The sequence below is a fragment of the Cyprinus carpio genome, chromosome A15 (assembly GCF_018340385.1).
Source record: "Cyprinus carpio isolate SPL01 chromosome A15, ASM1834038v1, whole genome shotgun sequence".
Taxonomy (NCBI): Eukaryota; Metazoa; Chordata; class Actinopteri; order Cypriniformes; family Cyprinidae; genus Cyprinus; species Cyprinus carpio.
The window spans coordinates 15,203,997-15,223,635 of record NC_056586.1 but is presented as its reverse complement, the minus strand read 5'-3'; the positions used below and the strand labels follow the sequence as shown (position 1 = coordinate 15,223,635).

At 41.1% G+C, this 19,639-nt stretch overlaps 1 protein-coding gene across 3 annotated transcripts in view; it reads left to right on the top strand.

The window, feature by feature from the left end:
* Positions 1-18,892, top strand: part of LOC109103205 (histone-lysine N-methyltransferase 2A-like) — a 30,977-nt gene extending 12,085 nt beyond the window's left edge. Inside the window, exons 4-35 of one of the 3 annotated variants that reach the window (XM_042771159.1) lie at positions 65-242; positions 322-547; positions 638-699; positions 781-1,245; positions 1,400-1,470; positions 1,852-2,088; positions 2,172-2,318; positions 3,098-3,190; positions 3,278-3,398; positions 3,478-3,591; positions 3,864-4,048; positions 4,132-4,305; positions 4,484-4,594; positions 4,690-4,763; positions 5,560-5,762; positions 5,932-6,032; positions 6,141-6,278; positions 6,442-6,600; positions 6,706-6,823; positions 6,912-6,990; positions 7,074-7,231; positions 7,311-7,463; positions 7,572-12,048; positions 12,134-12,202; positions 12,291-12,373; positions 12,517-12,684; positions 12,811-12,885; positions 12,986-13,160; positions 13,317-13,424; positions 14,090-14,173; positions 14,262-14,391; positions 14,485-18,892. In XM_042771159.1, coding sequence (XP_042627093.1) covers positions 65-242; positions 322-547; positions 638-699; positions 781-1,245; positions 1,400-1,470; positions 1,852-2,088; positions 2,172-2,318; positions 3,098-3,190; positions 3,278-3,398; positions 3,478-3,591; positions 3,864-4,048; positions 4,132-4,305; positions 4,484-4,594; positions 4,690-4,763; positions 5,560-5,762; positions 5,932-6,032; positions 6,141-6,278; positions 6,442-6,600; positions 6,706-6,823; positions 6,912-6,990; positions 7,074-7,231; positions 7,311-7,463; positions 7,572-12,048; positions 12,134-12,202; positions 12,291-12,373; positions 12,517-12,684; positions 12,811-12,885; positions 12,986-13,160; positions 13,317-13,424; positions 14,090-14,173; positions 14,262-14,391; positions 14,485-14,760 — 9,012 coding nt within the window. In that variant the 3' untranslated portion in view covers positions 14,761-18,892. Of the gene's footprint in view, positions 1-64; positions 243-321; positions 548-637; positions 700-780; positions 1,246-1,399; positions 1,471-1,851; positions 2,089-2,171; positions 2,319-3,094; positions 3,191-3,277; positions 3,399-3,477; positions 3,592-3,863; positions 4,049-4,131; positions 4,306-4,483; positions 4,595-4,689; positions 4,764-5,559; positions 5,763-5,931; positions 6,033-6,140; positions 6,279-6,441; positions 6,601-6,705; positions 6,824-6,911; positions 6,991-7,073; positions 7,232-7,310; positions 7,464-7,571; positions 12,049-12,133; positions 12,203-12,290; positions 12,374-12,516; positions 12,685-12,810; positions 12,886-12,985; positions 13,161-13,316; positions 13,425-14,089; positions 14,174-14,261; positions 14,392-14,484 lie in introns of all 3 variants that reach the window. The other 2 variants (XM_042771158.1, XM_042771157.1) reach the window with 2 other exon arrangements.
* The last annotated feature ends 747 nt before the right edge of the window (positions 18,893-19,639 follow it).

Here is a 19,639-nt window from a genome sequence, read left to right as displayed (position 1 = left end):
ACCTTGCTTTGAAAAATGTGCTCAAATGCACAGAAGGCAATTTCCATTTGTTTGTTTTGTGCAGGGTCAAGAGAGTGACTCTTCTGAGACATCAGTCCGTGGTCCACGCATTAAGCATGTGTGTCGTCGTGCAGCTGTAGCTCTGGGTCGCAACCGTGCTGTGTTCCCAGATGATATGCCTACACTTAGTGCCTTGCCATGGGAGGAGAGAGAAAAGATCTTGTCTTCCATGGGAAATGATGGTGAGAGAACATTTTAGAACTAGTTTGTTTTTTGTGTGTGTGTTTCATTGTTTGTAACCTTTTAATGGTGCTTGAATAGACAAATCATCAGTGGCGGGATCAGAGGAGGCGGAGCCACCCACACCACCTATTAAGCCAGTAACAAGGCAGAAAACGGTCCATGAGGCCCCACCCAGAAAGGGCCGGCGCTCTCGACGCTGCGGGCAGTGTCCAGGCTGCCAAGTCCCAAATGACTGTGGGGTCTGCACTAACTGCCTGGATAAGCCCAAATTTGGGGGACGCAATATTAAAAAGCAGTGTTGCAAGTAAGTGTGAAATCTTTTTATCGTGGGTTTGAAAACTTTTGCACCTTAAGTGTAATTGCCCCTTAAACCTTTGTGCTTGTGTCATCACAGAGTACGGAAGTGTCAGAACTTGCAGTGGATGCCATCAAAGTTCCTTCAAAAGCAGGCAAAAGGTCAGTTTTCTGAGAATACTCCTGTCATAAGTCAGAGATGCTTTTATGTTTCTATTAATTGTCTGTTTGCATCAACTACAGGTAAAAAGGACAGGAGGAGAAATAAATCGTCTGATAAAAAGGATTCACATCACAAATCCCAGTGTTCTGAAGCAAGCCCCAAGCCAGCCCCTCCTCCAAAAGATAAGAAAAGTGAAACTCCACCGCCTACGCAGGGAGAGGACAAACAAAAGCAGACACAACCTTCAGCACCATCCTCACCAGCTTCTTCCCCAAAGGACCCTCTGCTCTCTAGTTCTTCTGATGACCCCAAGCATTCTCAAACCCCTTTGAGCTCAGCCTTTAGAAAGGAACGGAAGCAGCAGCCCAGTTCTTCACCCACCCCTGTACACATTGCCCCATCTTCCCCACCAGCACAGTCCCAGCAGTCCTTGCAGCAGCAAAGCCAAGTGCCAGCAAAAAAGGAAGGTCTTGCAAAGCCCCAGCCCACTGAGCCCAAGAAAAAATCACAGCAACAAAGTCAACCCAGTTCTGACACAGACACAGGTAAAGGGATGAGGAGATAAAATATATGTATGATTTACTGTTGGTAACCTAACACAGGGGTGTCCAATCCTGCTCCTGGACAGTCAGCTTCCAGTGTAAGATTGGACACTCCTGACTTAACATAGACGTAATGTTTTTTTTTTTCATCTTTTAGTGTCCGAAGCAAAGCTAAAGAAACAGACCACTCGATGTGTTCAACCACTCAAGCCTAAACCAAAAGAAAAGGTAAGCAGATATTCCAGGCACTTTTGTATTATTTTATGCCGTAAATTATTATTTTTATATATATATATATATATATATATATATATATATATATATATATATATATATATATATATATATATATATATATATATATATATATATATATATATATATATATATATATATATATACAGCTTTGTCTCTTGATTTTTTCCCCCCCTCTGGATAGTGTTTAACATTCTTTATGGTGCTGATATTCTTGTGACTCATCGCACAAGCGATGCCAGGTCACAGGTTCAATTCCCAGGGGATGCACATATTGATAAAATGTACCTTGAATACACTGTAAGTGTCATATGCGCTGATGTAATGTAAATTTATTATTTGTTTTTTTAACAGGAGAAACAGATACCCAAATGTGACCGCAGTACTTTAAACTCCAAGAGCACTCCTTCGACTAGGGGCACCGCCAAGCAGAAAGCACCCTGCGATGGAGTGCATCGAATCAGAGTAGATTTCAAGGAGGACTATGACATTGAGAATGTGTGGGAGATGGGTGGGCTCAGCATTCTCACCTCTGTGCCAATCACCCCGCGGGTGGTGTGCTTTCTTTGTGCCAGCAGCGGTAATGTAGAGGTGGGCTATATTTTGTTTGTAATTGCTGATGAACTGAAAATACAAAAATGATTGGATATGTTCTTATGGTTTTTCGTCTTCAGTTTGTTTTCTGCCAGGTGTGCTGTGAACCCTTCCACCTTTTCTGCTTGGGGGAGACCGAACGGCCCCATGAGGAACAGTGGGAGAACTGGTGTTGTCGCCGATGCCGCTTTTGCCTTGTCTGTGGCCGGCAGTATCAGAAAACCAAAGTAAGACTTTTTCTATTCAGTTGCATTTGTGTCACAATATAGATCAGAGACACTTTAGAGTTAAGAAATATATGCAGAAATGCATTACAAATTTTTTTTTTTTTTTTTAATTACTGAGACTTATGGAAGTATTACTATTCAAGTAACTAAATGGCAGGTATTTTGCATGTTTCAAGACTTTCTCCTAAAGAATTATAGACCGTTGAGGACATTTTGATTTAGTGTTTCAGAGTCTCTGATCATGGGAACAGCAAAGTGCTTCCAACAATAACAGAATTGATTTTAAAGGAAGAGAGTGTTGGAACAGAGGGAGGAATGTATTAAAACCTTCATATTTAATAGGAATAAGTTTTAACATACCACAGTAACCAGTATATTATGAAACATATTTATGTAATTGTTCCTAAAGAGTATATTTCACGCAGTTTTAAGTTATATGACCATCAGATCTTAAAGGATGGGATGGATTCTGATGTAATGGTTAAAGATAAATGGAAAAGTTTAATATTTGAAGCATGTATGAATGTCCTCATTTGGTATGTGCTAGTAAAAAATACCTCCTTATGAAAGGCAGATACTTGTCAGCTCTCTGGAATTATCATTTCCTTTTGGTGCACTTGATGACCGACTAAGCAACTTTCAAGTTTGGGTTTATTTCTCTTTATAAGCCCCTAGCGGCCTCCGAAACCTTTATAAATGACAAACGCTCAATACTCAGATGGAATCAAAATTTTAAAATGTTTTTTTTTTTTTTTTTTTTTTTTGTAATCCTCTAGCAGCTACTGGAGTGTGACAAGTGCCGAAATAGCTATCACCCTGAGTGCCTGGGACCCAACCACCCTACCAGACCCACCAAGAAGAAAAGAGTCTGGGTACTTACACACTCTCAATCTTAATGTCTGTAACATCTGTGGGGTTTTTGCTGCATTCTCCCATAATTATTTTTCCTTCTGCCGCAGATTTGCACCAAGTGTGTGCGCTGTAAGAGCTGTGGAGCCACCAAACCAGGGAAGGCCTGGGATGCTCAGTGGTCACATGATTTCTCTTTGTGTCATGACTGTGCCAAACTCTTAGCTAAAGGTCAGTGCTATTCATTCTGGATGTTTATTCTATGCCTTTAAACTATTGCTAAACTGTGTAAATGTTTTTTCCCTCCTAGGCAACGTCTGCCCGCTGTGTAGTAAGTGTTATGATGATGACGACTGTGATAGCAAAATGATGAAGTGCAGGAAGTGTGATTGCTGGGTCCATGCAAACTGTGAAAGTTTAACAGGTGAGTTATCAGTTTTTCTGTCACATGTTTTTCTGTCTTATCTGTCACATGATATTACATGGTACCATGAGATTAAACTAACAATCTAACAAAATCAGCTAATATTTGGTTGATTTTAATTACAGAATTTTTTTTTTTTTGTATGGTAGTGCAAATCTTAAGTTAAGATCTAATAGGCGGATATGCTTGATAAACAGAGAAGAAAGCATTCTGCAGTGTGGATGTTTCTGTAATACTACAATCCAAACATGATCTTTCCTTTTTATATTTAGATGATATGTATGAGGTCTTGTCTTACCTGCCCGAGACCGTGGCCTACACCTGCGCAAACTGCACTGAGCCCCATCCTGCTGAGTGGCGCACTGTCTTGGAGAAAGAAATTCAGAAGTCCATGCGGCAAGTTCTCACTGCCCTGCTCAACTCCCGCACGTCTACTCACCTGCTTCGCTACAGACAGGTGAGTTGCCATCTGGAGTCCTAGACGTTCCCACCAGCATTATTTTCAATACTTAACCTACTGATCGATTTTCTTTGTCTCAGGCGGTTATGAAGCCACCTGAGCTGAACCCAGAGACAGAAGAAAGCCTTCCCTCACGCCGTTCCCCAGAGGGCCCTGACCCCCCAGTGCTGACGGAGGTCTCTCCACCTAATGATTCACCGCTCGATTTGGAGTCTGTGAAGAAGAAAATGGATTCTGAATGCTATAAATCTGTGGTAAGAGTTTTTGAGTATCTCCTTTTTGAATTAGTTTAAAGCAAAAAAGGTAGCTTTTATGTTTCTATTCTTCTTTGAACGATTACCTGCCGTGTTTTGAGCCTCTATTGCAGCAGGGTTCAGATAGCGGTCAAATACATGTGAGAGCCAGGTGTCATTTTCTGCTTCTCTTATTCAGCTGGAGTTCAGTGATGACATTGTGAAAATCATCCAGACAGCCATCAATTCAGATGGAGGTCAGCTAGAGAGCAGGAAGGCCAACAGCATGCTCAAGTCCTATTTTATTCGGGTGAGAAAAAGCTGGTGGACACAGTTCTGACAATAGAGTGTCTTGCAGTCCTACATCATTATTTCTTATTGCACTGTCACTGTTATTTGTTACAGCAAATGGAGCGGACTTTTCCATGGTACAAGGTGAAGGAGTCCAAATTCTGGGAGGCGCGCAAAGTCTCTCCAAAGTGAGTCTTTCCCATGTCTATTTAATGCTTTGTTTCAATTTGTTTGCCGTTTTAACTTTGACTGATACTTTTATTTAAATTCTTTTGTCAGAAACAACTTGCAGAAATAAATTAAGGAACAAACTGTAAGTTTAGTTTGATAGTGAATAGAGGGACCAGTTAAGCTAGTATATGAGCATTGAGAACAAACTCACCAGCGAGTGTCTGTCTATTCTTTGCTCTCCTCTAGAGCAGAAATATCACCTTTCCTTAGGGAATCCAGCCTGTATGGTCTAGTTCCATTGTTTGAGGTCAACAGGCAGTGTCACATTTCACATGGGTGCTTTGACAAGTCTTGTGGTTGGCATTTGGTTTGGTTGTTTGTATACTTCATTTGTTGCCATGAATTATTAACAGCAGTGAAGCAAGTTTTTTTTGTTTGTGTGCATGCATGTCTGACATTCAATACTGTCTCTTTAAAGAGAAAACACAAATATTAATGTTATTTCTCTTTGGAGTTATGGCTATCAGATTATGCACTTTTGTCATTGGCACCTTATTTCTGAATGAGCCTACACTACGGTTCCAAAATTTGCAGCTCAGTTGAAAATAATCATTAAAATTTTTTAAAGAATTTAATCTTTAATTCAGGAAGGATGTATCAAACTTATAAAAAGTGATAAGTTGGTATAGACATTTTATAATGTTACAAAAGATTTCAAAGATCAAGTCAATGCTGTTCTTATAAATGCTTTAATCAAACACTAATGTTATGTAACAGAGACATGGCTAACAAGTAATTGTTGTATCGTTGCAGTAGTGGACTGCTTCCCAATGCTGTGTTGCCCCCTTCTTTGGATCACAACTATGCCCAGTGGCAGGAGAGGGAGGAGATAGCCAGGGCTGAGCAGCCTGTGCTAATGAAAAAGATCATTCCGGCTCCCCATCCTAAAGCACCTGGGAAACCTGACTCCCCGATTGCCCTCACACCACTTCCTCCTCCACCCATGCTTATCCATGGTGAGAAAGTCGCTTTTAAGCACTATAAATACAAACGTGTATAGGAACTACTGATATGTAACATTGTGTGTTAGAGTTAAATAATTACATTGTCTTAACTGAGAAAAATAGAAGAGAGAGTTAAAGTGTATGTTTATAAGTTACACAGGAATATTTCTTTTGTGTTCAGACCACAGCCTTGAAGACAGCCCTGATATTCCACCTCCTCCTGGTATAGGTGACAACAGACAATGTGCGCTTTGTCTGAATTATGGAGATGAGAACACAAATGTGAGTAATCATCCACCAAAAAGAATGCATTAGCATGTACAGATGTCGATTTATACTATTTCAGTCATGATCATTTTGTCAGATATTGTATGGTACTTTGTTTTCTAGGATTGTGGGAGACTGCTTTATATTGGCCAGAATGAGTGGACCCATGTGAACTGCGCACTGTGGTCATCTGAGGTTTTCGAGGATGTTGATGGTGCACTCAAAAATGTCCATATGGCAGTCAGGAGAGGCAAAAAGATGGTGCATAATCTAAGCCATGTGCCGTGTTTGTTCATTAAATTACAGTGCCGTAATATGCATTTGTGTGATTATCTTTGTTACCAAACAAGCCTATTAAAAAAGTCTATATGCAACAAATCTTTCTGCATCCAAAAATAGATTGCATTATGCTTTGTTTTCTCAGCAATGTGAGAATTGTCACAAACCTGGAGCCACGGTGAATTGTTGTCTGACCTCCTGTACCAACAACTACCATTTCATGTGTGCACGTCAGCAGAAGTGTGCCTTTTTAGAGGACAAGAAGGTTTACTGTCAGCATCACAGAGATCTCATAAAGGGCGAGGTATGGAACAATACATGCAAGCAAGTAATGCACTAATGATTACATATTTGTTGTAAAGTGTTGGATTTATTGCAAATAAATAACCTTTTTTTTTTTTTTTTTTTGGTGGTGCCAGAGTCAGGCTTTGAAGTTACTCGGAGGGTCCTTGTGGACTTTGAGGGAATCAGTCTGAGAAGAAAGTTTGTTAATGGGCTTGAATCAGATAACATCCACATGATGATAGGTCTGTATGTCTTTGCAGGGTGCTTGTCGTTGATGAGTAATAAAGTACAACACATCAAAATTAAATAGCACATTTTTTTTTGGTACAGGATCTATGACCATCGACTGTCTTGGTATGCTAACTGAACTGTCCGATTGTGAGAGGAAGTTGTTTCCTGTGGGCTACCAGTAAGTCTTTGAAATTATAGTATTGTATTTCAATAAACATAACAAGACATGAACTGCAGTAACCACCTGATGTATTTACACAGATGCTCAAGGGTCTACTGGAGCACTCTAGATGCCCGCAAACGATGTGTCTATAAATGTAGAATCTTAGTGTGCCGCCCCTCTATGACTGAAACTATCAATAACACAGCAGCTCAAGAAGAGAACCACACAATTGCTCATAGTCCTCCACCTCTTTCAGGTAAGCAGATTTAGATTTGTTATTATCACACCAACATTTTGTTGGAATTTTAAAAACGAATCATTATTAAACATTTCAGCTGAAGTGGACGCTGCTTTGCCTGGACCCACAGATTCCACAAAACCATCAAATGTGCCTTTCACACCAAAACCAAGGGTTTATTTTAGGAACAGACACCCCAGCTACCCACCATGTCATCGTTCTCCCTCAACCAGACCACTCCCCTCCCCAGGTAGGAGTTATATATATTTAAATGCTCATATTTTATATTGCTTATATTTTATAACTCCTTTTTTGAAGGCTTTTCTGAATGTTATTCAATATGTTTTCCCCCCATTAGATGGTTTTAGTAGTTCAGCCCATGAAATTGTGACTGTGGGGGACCCTCTGCTGAGCTCCACTCTACGAAGCATTGGATCTCGTCGACACAGCACTTCCTCCATCTCTGCTCAACAATCTAGGCAAAAGGTTTCCTCTCCTCAACAGGGAGGCACAGTATCCATTCAGACAGGTAAATTATCTGCCCCCCTGTCCTCAACCTCTAAGGAAACTTTAACCAGGGACACAGACAAAGGAAGAGCACCATCTGGAGAGAGATCTCACAATCAAGAGGCAAATACAGTGAACACTGGGGCACAGCGTCGTCTCAGTTTTGGTTTCACTGAAAGAATAGAAGGTAGTGGAGAAGCAACCAAAAAGCAGTCGGATGGTGAGAGTTTGAAGTCATTGCAACCAGTTAGCATAAGCCAGGTATCACCACCTCTCGGAACTGCAGTATTGACAGGACATCAGAGAGGAAGTGGCAGTTTGAAAACCGAGAAAGGGAAACAATCCACAAAAGATACTGACCTACCAGCCGGAGTCACTTTTATGTCCAGTCATCCACTTGCCTCACTTCCTAAGGACAAAGCTAATCCAGTCAAGGAAGGAAATGTGACATCAAAAGACACAGGAAAGACTGTGTCTCCACAACCAGTTTACAGCAAAAGTGGGAGTAGGAAGTCTCACTGCTATGCGTCTGGTCCAGCTGCGGCAGCAGCAATGAAGCCTCTCTTTTCATCTGGTGCCAAGGTGGGAGAGGAGGACCTAAAGCGTGGCTTCCAGACAAGTGCTGCTGTCACTGCTAGTCTTGGAACTTCTAGCACCAAAGAAAAACACTCCAAAGTCAAAATGAATGTGAGCAGGGATGTTTCAAAAGAAAGAAAAGAGTCTGCTCAAAACCCAGTTCTTAACAGCAACTCTAAAAGCAGTAATGTCAAAACACAAGGGCAGGGTCCACCTCCTCACAACACTAGCAATAAAGCCACAGCACTGAGCAGCAACACGGGGTCTAGCAAGGTGGAAGTTAATAAATTTGATCAGAAAGAAATGGAGAAGCCATTCAAGTCCAAAGAGAGATTTAGCTTTGAGAAAAAGCATAGTTCAGCCATGGATGCTATTCAGCCGAAAGCAGGGTCTGAAAGAGGTATTAGACCACCACAGGTACACCCTAAATCAAGTAAGGAAGTTACTCCAGTGGTAAAGAAACACACTGAGAGGCTGCCTCTAATGTCTCAAAAAATGGATCCTAATGGAACCAAAGCTGTCAGCATGCCAGCTGTCAGCAACACAAACACGTACACTTCGGTAACCCCTAGCAACCAGGGCCCCCAAAAAAGGTCCTCTCGGGCTATGGTTTTCTCACCATCTGCAAGTTCTGAAAGCTCAGAATCAGACAGCCACATTCACCCAGATTATTCTGAGGAGCACGTCATGGACCACCAATGTGCAGATGATGGGGAGGACCATAATTTAGAGGATGAAGGCAGCGTTGATAAGCACCATGAGGAGGATAGTGATGGTTCGGCAGGTTCAGCAAAGCGCAGATACCCAAGGCGGAGTGCCCGTGCTCGATCAAACATGTTCTTTGGGCTAACCCCTTTCTATGGTGTGCGATCGTATGGGGAGGAAGACATACCCTTCTACAGAACTGGTGAAATCTCCATGAAAAAGCGCACTGGGAGCAGCAAGCGTTCAGCTGAAGGACAAGTTGATGGGGCAGATGATATGAGCACATCATCTTCAGGAGACAGTGGAGAGGATGAAGAAGGAGGAATTGGTTCAAATAAGGATGCATATTATTACAACTTCACGCGCACTATAATAAACCCCAACTCTGGTCTTCCACCTATTGCGGGTATTGATCAGTGTTTGGGAAGAGGGTCGCAGATCCACAGGTTCTTGAGGGATCAGGCGAAGGAGCAAGATGATGACAGTGATGAGGTGTCAACAGCAACCAAGAATTTGGAGCTGCAACAAATTGGCCAGCTGGATGGTGTGGATGACGGTTCTGAGAGCGATGTTAGTATAAGCACCAGCAGCACAACCACTGCTACTACTTCATCAACAAACAAAAGTTCAACAAAAAGAAAAGGTAGAGAAAGCAGGACAGATAAAATAAGCATTGACTCAGGGAAGGAGACAGAAAATACACCAAGTGGGAACAGTCGTAAAAATCAAAAGGATAACTGTCTTCCATTAGGGAGTGCGAAAACACAAGGACAAGACCCCCTTGAAACTCAGTTGTCACTCACCACAGATCTCCTCAAGTCTGACTCTGATAACAACAACAGTGATGACTGTGGTAACATCCTACCCTCTGATATTATGGAGTTTGTACTCAATACTCCTTCAATGCAGGCTTTGGGACAACAGACAGGAGCTCCTTCTGCTGAACCATTCTCTTTAGATGAGAGTTACGGGGTGGATGTTAACCAAAGAAAGGACATGCTTTTTGAAGATTTCACTCAGCCACTGGCCAGTGCTGAACCTGGTGAGAGTGGGGTGAACACCTCCATTGCTGTTGAAGAATCGTTTGGTCTTCCCCTTGAGCTGCCCTCTGACCTCTCTGTGCTGACAACTCGAAGTCCCACTGTAAATAATCAAAATCATGGCTCGCTGATCTCTGAGACCTCTGACCGCACCATTTTGGCTCTGGCCACAGAGGAATCAGGAGTCGAGAAAAGCGGGAAAAAAACAAGAACAGGGTCCACTGCATCCAGCAAGAGCCCACAGGACAGATGTGCCGATTCCCAGATTCCAGAAGGTCAAATGACTCCAGAACACTTCATTTCTGCACGCATTGATGGTGACCATATCACAAGTCCTGGAGTAGCACCTGCGGGAGAGACAGGGAACCAAGATCTGACGAGAAATAGTAGCACGCCAGGTCTTGCCAGCTCACCCACCTTGCCTCTCCAGTGTCAGAAGTTCATCCCTGCTGCCACTGTTAGCTCAGGCCCTGCTCCGATTGCAAGCTCTGCTGTTCAAGCTGCTGCCTCTCAATTGAAGCCTGGCCCAGAGAAACTAATAGTGCTAAACCAGCATCTGCAGCCACTCTATTTATTGCAAACCCTTCCCAATGGTGTAACTCAAAAGATCCAGATTGCACCATCTGTTAGTGCGACAGGTGTCATGAACACTAGTGCCCCTGTCTTGACAGGCCTCAGTGGTAGTATCTCCACCTCTCAGTCAATTTTTTCTGCTGGCGGCAAAGGTTTAGTGCCTGTATCTCATCATCCACAAATCCATGCGTTCACAGGCACTACTCAGACAGGTTTCCAGTCAGTCATTCCTAGCACCACATCAGGCCTCTTCATAGGAGTCGCCTCCCACGATCCCCAGATTGGTGTGACAGAGGCAGGAAATAGGCATGATCATGCCTCTGGTGTTGCTATGGTATCTAGTGCTTCATCCATCACCCCAGCACCAACTATGCTCCCCTCTGGACATGGCAAGAAGCGCCTAATTTCTCGTCTTCAGAGCAATAAGAGCAAAAAACAAGCTCGTCCAAAGACCCAACCTACACTTGCTCCTTCCGATGTTGGGCCCAATATGACCCTCATAAACTTGTCACCTTCACAGATTGCTGCAGGAATCCCTACTCAGACAGGCTTGATGGAACTTGGGACTATAACTGCAACTGCAACACCTCATCGAAAGATTCCTAACATTATAAAACGGCCAAAGCAAGGGGTGATGTACTTGGAGCCTACTCTCCTTCCACAGCCCATGCCCATTTCAACCACAACTCAGCCTGGCACGTTGGGACATGATTCTGCGACTCACCTGCTCCCATGCACTATGTCAGGGCTTAACCCAAGTCAGTCTGTTTTGAATGTGGTGTCGGTGCCTCCCACTGCACCAGGAAACTTTTTGGGAGCAAACTCTGTATCGTTGAGCGCCCCAGGCCTCATAAGTTCAACTGAGATCACAGGATCTATAAGTAACCTTCTTTTCAAAGCCAACCCTCACAACCTAGGCCTTCCAGAGCAACAGATGGTTCTTCATTCAGGAACCCCCATGATGTCTCATCTTACTAATCCTGCCCAGACATCCATTGCCAGTAGCATCTGTGTGTTTCCCCAAAACCAAAGCATAAGCATGTCTGTCAACCAGCAGGTGGAGAAAGAGGGCAGCGTTCATCTCCAACACCCAGTCAGTCGAGTCCTGGCAGATAAAAACTTCGACCCAAATGGCAGTTCAACTGGTCAAGTAACTCTTGCTCCTAATCCCATCACTCAAGACCTGAACAAAAGTCATGTTGTTGGCGTCCTCACTCAGAGCTCACGTACCTCTCCTATTTCTCGACCACCGCATCAGCAACAATCCTCAAAGTTACCTGCTGGAGCTGCATCCACAGCGGTTGGGAAGGGAAAGCAAAAGGCCAAAAGACCTCGACCAAGCCCAGATAAGAGCAGTGGAAAGAAACGCAAAGGACTTCAGTCAGATACACCAACTGTTGACACATCTGCAATTCAATTATCATATTTCCCAGGGTAAGAGCCTGACATTTATAATGCATATTGCTTATTGATGTAAAAAGAAAATGTTTAAACATGCTAAAAGTTATGTTTATTGTAGGGACCGGGAACTTTCATCACCTGAGCCAATGGATACAGGGCAGTCAAATGAAACCGGTTCAAAAACGAGGTAAACAATTATAAGAAGCTCAGTCTTAACTTTTCAGTTTACTTCGTTGTATCTAACTTATTAAAATAATTTTTTTTTTTCTTCACAGTGACTCTGCCACTAAGACAGCTGATTCTTCTTCACTTAAACGTACAACCATGGACTCTCATGATGAGAAGCCAAAGACTGCAGGTGGGTAAAATTTTATGTCTGGCTGTCCATCTCTTTGTTCAATGTCACGGGGCTAATAGATGCATTTTTTAATTATTATTATTATTATTATTATTATTATTATTATTATTATTATTATCATTAATTTTTTATTTTTTTTGCAGGACTGCCTAGCAAGAGTGATGGGAAAGGATCTAATGCATTTTCAGTGGAAACACCTGATCGGAGGGACAGTGGGAGAGACTCCTCTCTGGACTACAAGCCTAAGAAAGGGCTCATATTTGAAATCTGCAGTGATGACGGATTTCAGATTCGCTGTGAAAGTATTGAGGGTAAGTGAGATTAATATAAAGTGTAATGCAGAGTTATAGACCCAGTATGGAGTATGATGTTCATTTCTTTGATAAGTACAGTCAGTCTTCTGTGAAATGAATTTCCTCTTTCCTGTTACCTTTCAGAGGCCTGGAAGTCCCTGACAGATAAAGTGCAAGAAGCCCGGTCCAATGCTAGACTCAAGGCACTTTCATTTGATGGTAAGAACTTATTACAGTGTTTATTTTAATCTTTACACCTTTGTTTTTACCAGTCATGTTAATTTGGCAAGGGCATCTTGTATTTCACATCAACTTTCAGGAGTAAATGGGTTGAAGATGCTGGGTGTGGTTCACGATGCTGTAGTTTTTCTATTGGAGCAGCTATATGGAGCCAGGCATTGCCGAAACTACAGGTTCCGCTTTCACAAACCTGAGGAGCCAAAAGATCCTCCTGTCAACCCTCACGGATCTGCCCGTGCTGCGGTGTACCACAGGTGTGTGTCATGGCCAGGGTGATCAGTGTTTATTTTGTCAGTACCTTAAAATCTTAAACCTTTCTATAATGAAGAATGCAATGTTGTGATTGTGAACTATTTAAAACACGCTTTTTAAAACAGTTCTCTAACTTTCATCTGTTGAATTTATTTTAGGCGATCAGTTTTGGATATGTTTAATTTCCTGGCATCCAAACACCGTCAACCTCCTGTATATAACCCCCAGGAGGAAGATGAGGAGGAGATATTGCAGAAGTCTGCTCGGTGAGTAACCGGAGGGTAGGGACACACCAAACCAATGGCAAAAAACTAGCGCTGAGGAAAGCCGACTGTGGCTTGCCTCGCATCGTCTGCAGCCAGCTAATGTGCAAGATCTGCACTTGCGTGAGAGAACATAACTCCAGCAGGCGGCAGTAGTCTGTATTCAGCATTCAAACAAAGAAAACCGAAAAGCTAGAACTATGGATATGCAAAGCAAGCAGCACTTGTACTGTTGTTCACACCAGCAGCGCTCATTATTGACAGATTCGTGTAACTTTTTTCAATCATGTTTGTTAAGCTGCAAATTAAACTGGCATTGTCAGCCCTTGGGTCATCGTCTTGTTGATAAAGAAAGAAACAGATAGAATAACATCAAGTGTCTCTGCATTCCCTGTTTACTCCGTCATTGGTTTGCTTTCGTCAGTTGAATAGCCAATCGCAGATCGCTTTCACCAACGAGCTCCGGTGCCGAATCAACATACAGATTTGGCCGAAAAACAACTGACAGTGTCCAACTAGAGCCAACAGTGAGGAACAACTGAAAAAACTTAAGTCAAACGATGCTCAAAAACTAACCATCGGCTTGGTGTGTTCTGGGTTTAACTCACTCTATACTAACCTCTTTTCACTTCTGGATTAAAACATCAAAACACCCGGTGTTTTCACAGACGGGCCACCAGCATGGACTTGCCACTGCCTATGAGGTTCAGGCACCTAAAGAACGTGTCCAGGGAGGCTGTGGGTGTCTACAGGTATAAATGCTTTTTTATTCAAACCAAAAAAAATTGGATTGAGGAATGAAAAGCATACCATCTTTTGCATTCTATGTATTGCTTGCAGATCAGCCATACACGGCAGAGGTCTGTTCTGCAAAAAAAACATTGACGCTGGAGAGATGGTGATTGAGTATTCTGGCAATGTCATTCGCTCTGTCCTCACTGACAAGCGGGAGAAATACTATGACAGCAAGGTAGAAATCTAATACTTAGTCTATCAGTGGAGTGAATTTAAAACAATCACACCGGTGTTCCTCATGGATTTGTCTTTTTTTGCTTTTATCCAGGGCATTGGCTGCTACATGTTTCGTATCAATGACTACGAGGTGGTGGATGCCACCATGCACGGCAACGCAGCCCGATTCATTAACCACTCTTGCGAGCCCAACTGCTACTCCCGCGTGGTCAATGTTGATGGTCAGAAGCACATTGTCATCTTTGCCACACGTAAAATCTATAAAGGCGAGGAGCTCACGTACGATTACAAGTTCCCCATCGAAGAACCAGGCAATAAGTTGCCTTGCAACTGCAGGGCGAAGAAGTGTCGCAAGTTCCTCAATTGAAAGCAAACTTGCAAACTAATATTGTCTGTGAATGCTATCAAGAGTGTATACTTGCCAGGGAAGAGACATTTTAAAAGTTTTTACTGAAGCAGGCTCAGGTTATCAGAAGGTTAATGGTTTTGTGCCTCTTAAGTTGTTCGATTTTAGAAAAGACAATTGAGTAGAGTCGCAATGGAGAAGATTGCCCTTGTGTCCCCTTTATTAATGCCCAATTTAAGAGATTAGTGCCCCATCATTCTTAAATTTTGTATATTATCTTTTTTTGTTTGTTTTTTTTTTAAAAGGAAATTGTGAAAAGTTTTAAATTTGTAACAAGTCGAGTCTGGCCTGCTCTTATTTACAGAGTGTGACAAATTGCTGAAAAATTGCCACATCGTTCCATTCTACACCAAAGTGCAATTTCGGAAGGGAAAGATTTAATGTTTTTAGATTGATGATACATAATCCTTTTTTTAGCCTGACCTGTTTAGACATCTCTCCCTTTTTGAATGTACATCGAAGCCTTCAGAGCATCCATGGTCGTCCTTGCCAAGCTGGACCTGATTCTCTGTATGGAATACACTGTAAATATCTCATAGGAGAGATGATGAGGGGAAACACTAGGGGGAGCAGTGGTCCCAGAAATAGGTTGTCTGAAGAAAGATGATGATGTTCTTTTTGTCAGTGGTAGAAAGAAATGTGTTAGGAAGAGTAGGCCATGAAGGGCTTGTGAGATGTGTGGCTGGCAGGTTGAGACCCTGGTGGACTGACAGCCAATGGACCAGAGCAATTTGGTAGCTTAATTGCACTGTATTTTCAAAAAAGTATAATTTGCATGTTGCTACGAAACATTGTAGGATTTAATTGATTTTGAGTCCAAATGCTATTTCCAGTCTATTTATTGTATCTCACCATTAGTGAGTTTTTTTTTTTTTACTCCCTAGTCCCGTAGCAGATTTTTTTTGAGGCAATTTAAAACATGACTATTTTCGTTGTCTCATGTCACTGACAGAAATATCATTCGTTGAATAATGTAAATAATATGTATATTTTTCTATACAAATGACTAAAAGCACTCATTGGTGAATGGCACTTAACAATGGTATTTATATTTTTAATAATACATTGTATTTATTTTACGAACATTTTTGTAGGAAATAATAGATTTAGAACACTAATGCTTTGTCCAAACATTTTTATAGCACTGTCTCGAGATTTTTTTAGTTGATCTTATTTTTTGTTTTTGTAGCCCAAATCTTTCGTTCAATTCCAAAGACTGAAGCAGTTACTGTTCCCACAGAGTGCGGTCCACCAGAGGCTCTCATTGCCAACCCACGTCAAGCATGGACATTTCAAATATCATTTCAAAGAGGTGTGTAGGTTTAGTGAGCTTTTCTAAGTGCAGATCGGTTTGATATGACTCTCCTTTTTTTTAGTGCCAGCCTTAAAATCACATGCAAGAACTGCCCATCTTCCCTTAAAATTCCCTCTTTGCGTTTTCTAAACTTGGAGGAAAGATGCATGAAATCCTTCTCTAGCATTCTAGCAACTGACAAGTCCCAAAGTTTATTCCGTATATTTTGTTATATCAAAATATTTTCTTAGAGATTGGTGTAATGCAAGGAATTGCCACAGAGGCTATCCCATGTAAAATGACTTGTAAAGCACTATATATGGAGGAGGAGAGGGCGGAGGGCTCTTGTTTCCTCATGGTCTTGTGCACTGAAGATCAGTCTTCTTCCCAGTCTTCTTCAACACGTGTTGCCTTGGCACTGCATGGACGCTCCAGGCAGCCATTCAGTCAATGCACATTATTTGCTCGTACCATCTCTTCATTCTCTTGTAAATGTTGACACTCCTCACACCTGTTCCCATCTGTGCCCTTTTCAGAGCTCGAGTTTAGTTTGACCCCTGTTTGAATAAGGCTAAGACAGATGTGGCTTCACTATTTTTTTGGATGTTCTGTGGTTTGTTCTTCCATCTTTCTGATCAGAAGTTTGGTGCCTTGTGTGTAAATTTCTCTGGTTGTTGTTTTAGTTTTTGGATGTTAGGTGTTAGAACTTGATTGGACAGTCAGCCGAGGAGCTCCAGACTATGGAGAAACGTTCAAAGCTGTTTTAACTAGGGCACAAACAGATTCCACTTGAAATTTGTCTCTTGTTTTATATTTCATGTAAAGTTACGATGATTTTTAAAGGGATGCTGTAGCACGAGTATGTGGGTATCGCAGAATGGCTCGGGATCTGTACATACCTCTAGACGAAGCTGCTTTGTGTAACCGTGGCTTCCTTAGCAAGCCACTTTCAAGGCCAGTTCCTCTTTGTCTCATTGCCTCATAAGTTTAAGTCTAAAACAATTGTGTTTTTTTTCTCTTGGCCACTGCAGACCCCCTCACTCCCTCACTGTACCTAGGCTGCAATAATTTTGACCTTTCCCAGCATTTCACTTTTGACTATGGCACTGAAGATCAGAGTTCTGTACGTTGCCTCACATTGAACATTTGTTGGCTGCTGCCTCATATTTGTGTACGTGTTTTTATTGATCAGAATTTGCAGTTTAGCCATCTTTTTCAGGGATTCTTGGGGGTCTCGCCCAACTTTCCTCTCGCCCTGGCACTCCTGTGGAACAGGACGTGCTGAACTCTGCAGCTAGGCCGTTGTTGAATGTATGGTAGAATTTTTTTTTTCTTCTTTTTTTTTTTTTTTTTTTTTTTTTTAACATGAAAGGCTGGGAAGATACAGGACAGCTTTTTATTGCATAAAATAAGAGGATTATACAGCAGGGTTCTACAGAAATTATTGCTCAGTCTAACAAAATAAGATTTTTATTTTATTAATATATTTTTTTTGTAAAGCAGTTACTAATCCTAAGGGCTTTGTAATAGACTCCTGCACAGACATCAATACAACGTCCGATGCTCCATAAACTGGTGTAACAGCGCTCGGTCAGTGTTTCAGAAGCAGACATGCTCTGTCATTTTCCTGGACTTTACTCTTCCACGCCACGCAAGTGGTACCACACCTTCTCCTGTAATTATAATCAACAGTATATATGTATACACAATATACATGGATCTATATATAAACTAAACGTGTATTAATAGTAACTTGTACTTCAATATCTACACAATATACGGAATGGACAGACAAACTTAGTTACAGTAGCAAACAGCAGCTTCATAATGGTTAATTGCAATGTTCAGTGTATAATCTATAATGGTTTTGTGTTGCAGATAAACTTTAGAGTAACTAATGTGCATCATTTTAATATCAAAATCAAGTACCAGTTTTCCTGTGCCTGTGTATGTTCCCTCAATGGAGCATTGCAGTTATTTTTTTCTTTTAATTTGTTCATTTGTTTTAACTTTATTTGGAAAGGAGCGGTATTTATATTATGAAACGAGTTCGTGTAAAATGTGGTTGTAAACTTTTTGAGCATTGATAATTTGTTTGCTTTTGATGGTGTAGTCGGCTTTATTTTACTATGTACTTTTTAACAGTTTGTGGACATCAGGAAAAATATGTCCTTGCCTAAACCCAGCCATGTCACCTATACCTCTCTCTCCTATTGGTTCTTAAGTTGTACTTTTTCTTATGTGATGTTCTGTAATGAGTAATGGTAACCATTCTATTTATTTATTTCTGCAAACATCTCTAGATGTACACTGAGGTAAAACTCCTTTTGAGAGCAGGTGACTGCGCTCCCTGTTTTTGGAATTTTAACATGGTTCACTTTGTACAGAAATGAGTTGCGGACCATTGGAGGTATTTTTGGGAGTCAGAGAGGTCTTGAGAGAGAGAGATTTTAACTCGTTCCTCTTGGAGGACTGAAGTTTTCCATTGTCTTATCAACACTTCCTTTCCCCTGTAGCTTCTAGAAATCATGTTGATGTTAATACTGACAGTTTAAAGGTTTTTATTTTTATTTTTTTCTCCTAGTTGCCTCATCAGTGTTTTACCATTTCACAGAAAAATGAAGGAAAATTTGTCAATCTAAAATATTCAACCACAAACTACTTAAGGATGAATGTATAATGAGGAAAAAATTGTACATAACAACTGTAAAAAGGAAAATTTCTAATCATGTTTATTTTCTATGCACTTTTTTTATTTAAGTGATAGTTTAAATAATAAACATGTCTCGTTTGCTCAAACTTGATATAGTGTCGTTTTTAACTTCCTAGAATTGTTAGACCAGAAGTTTTCTGGTTTTGCATCAAGACCCATATTTCATTTTGGACCTCAAATGTTGGCATGGTACACTCAAAATAATGGTTCCAAAAGGGAATTTCACAGCAATGCCACCATTTTGGGTTTCCCAAAGAATCTAAATATCCTGACGAAACTTTCTCAACTATTAGAACCTTTTGTGCAGTGGAAATTCTCAATGAATGTTAAAGGTTCTTCACTGAACTATGAGTGCCAAAAAAGAACCATTATGTTTTTGTTCAATATTGTTGTTCATGAACTTGACCCAACCAGTCATGTTAACCAACAAGAAGGAACTGCAGCAGATAGTATTATTCTTAAACAACAAAGAGAAAAAACAACAACGTGAGAACTAATTTGCCATTTCTGGTTGTGTAGCACCTACAGCTCTGCAGATCCATCTGAAGGATCACATTGCTGGAAAGAGCTGCTCAAGTTTAAACTAATAGATTTCTTATTTCTGTCTGCTCTAAACTGTTTAACAAATTTTGTCAACTTGTCATAACATAAAACAGGTCTTGCAAAAAGGGTTTTATTGAAGAAAACAGAACCACTTTTGGCCTTGGTTTTACATGCAAAAAATTTGAATTGCAGGTACAACCCAAAAAAAAAATCTGCTTAGTTTTAATTGTTAGAGAGACTAAAATTTTATGATGTTAGACACAAAAAAATAATCTAGCATTACAATTTAA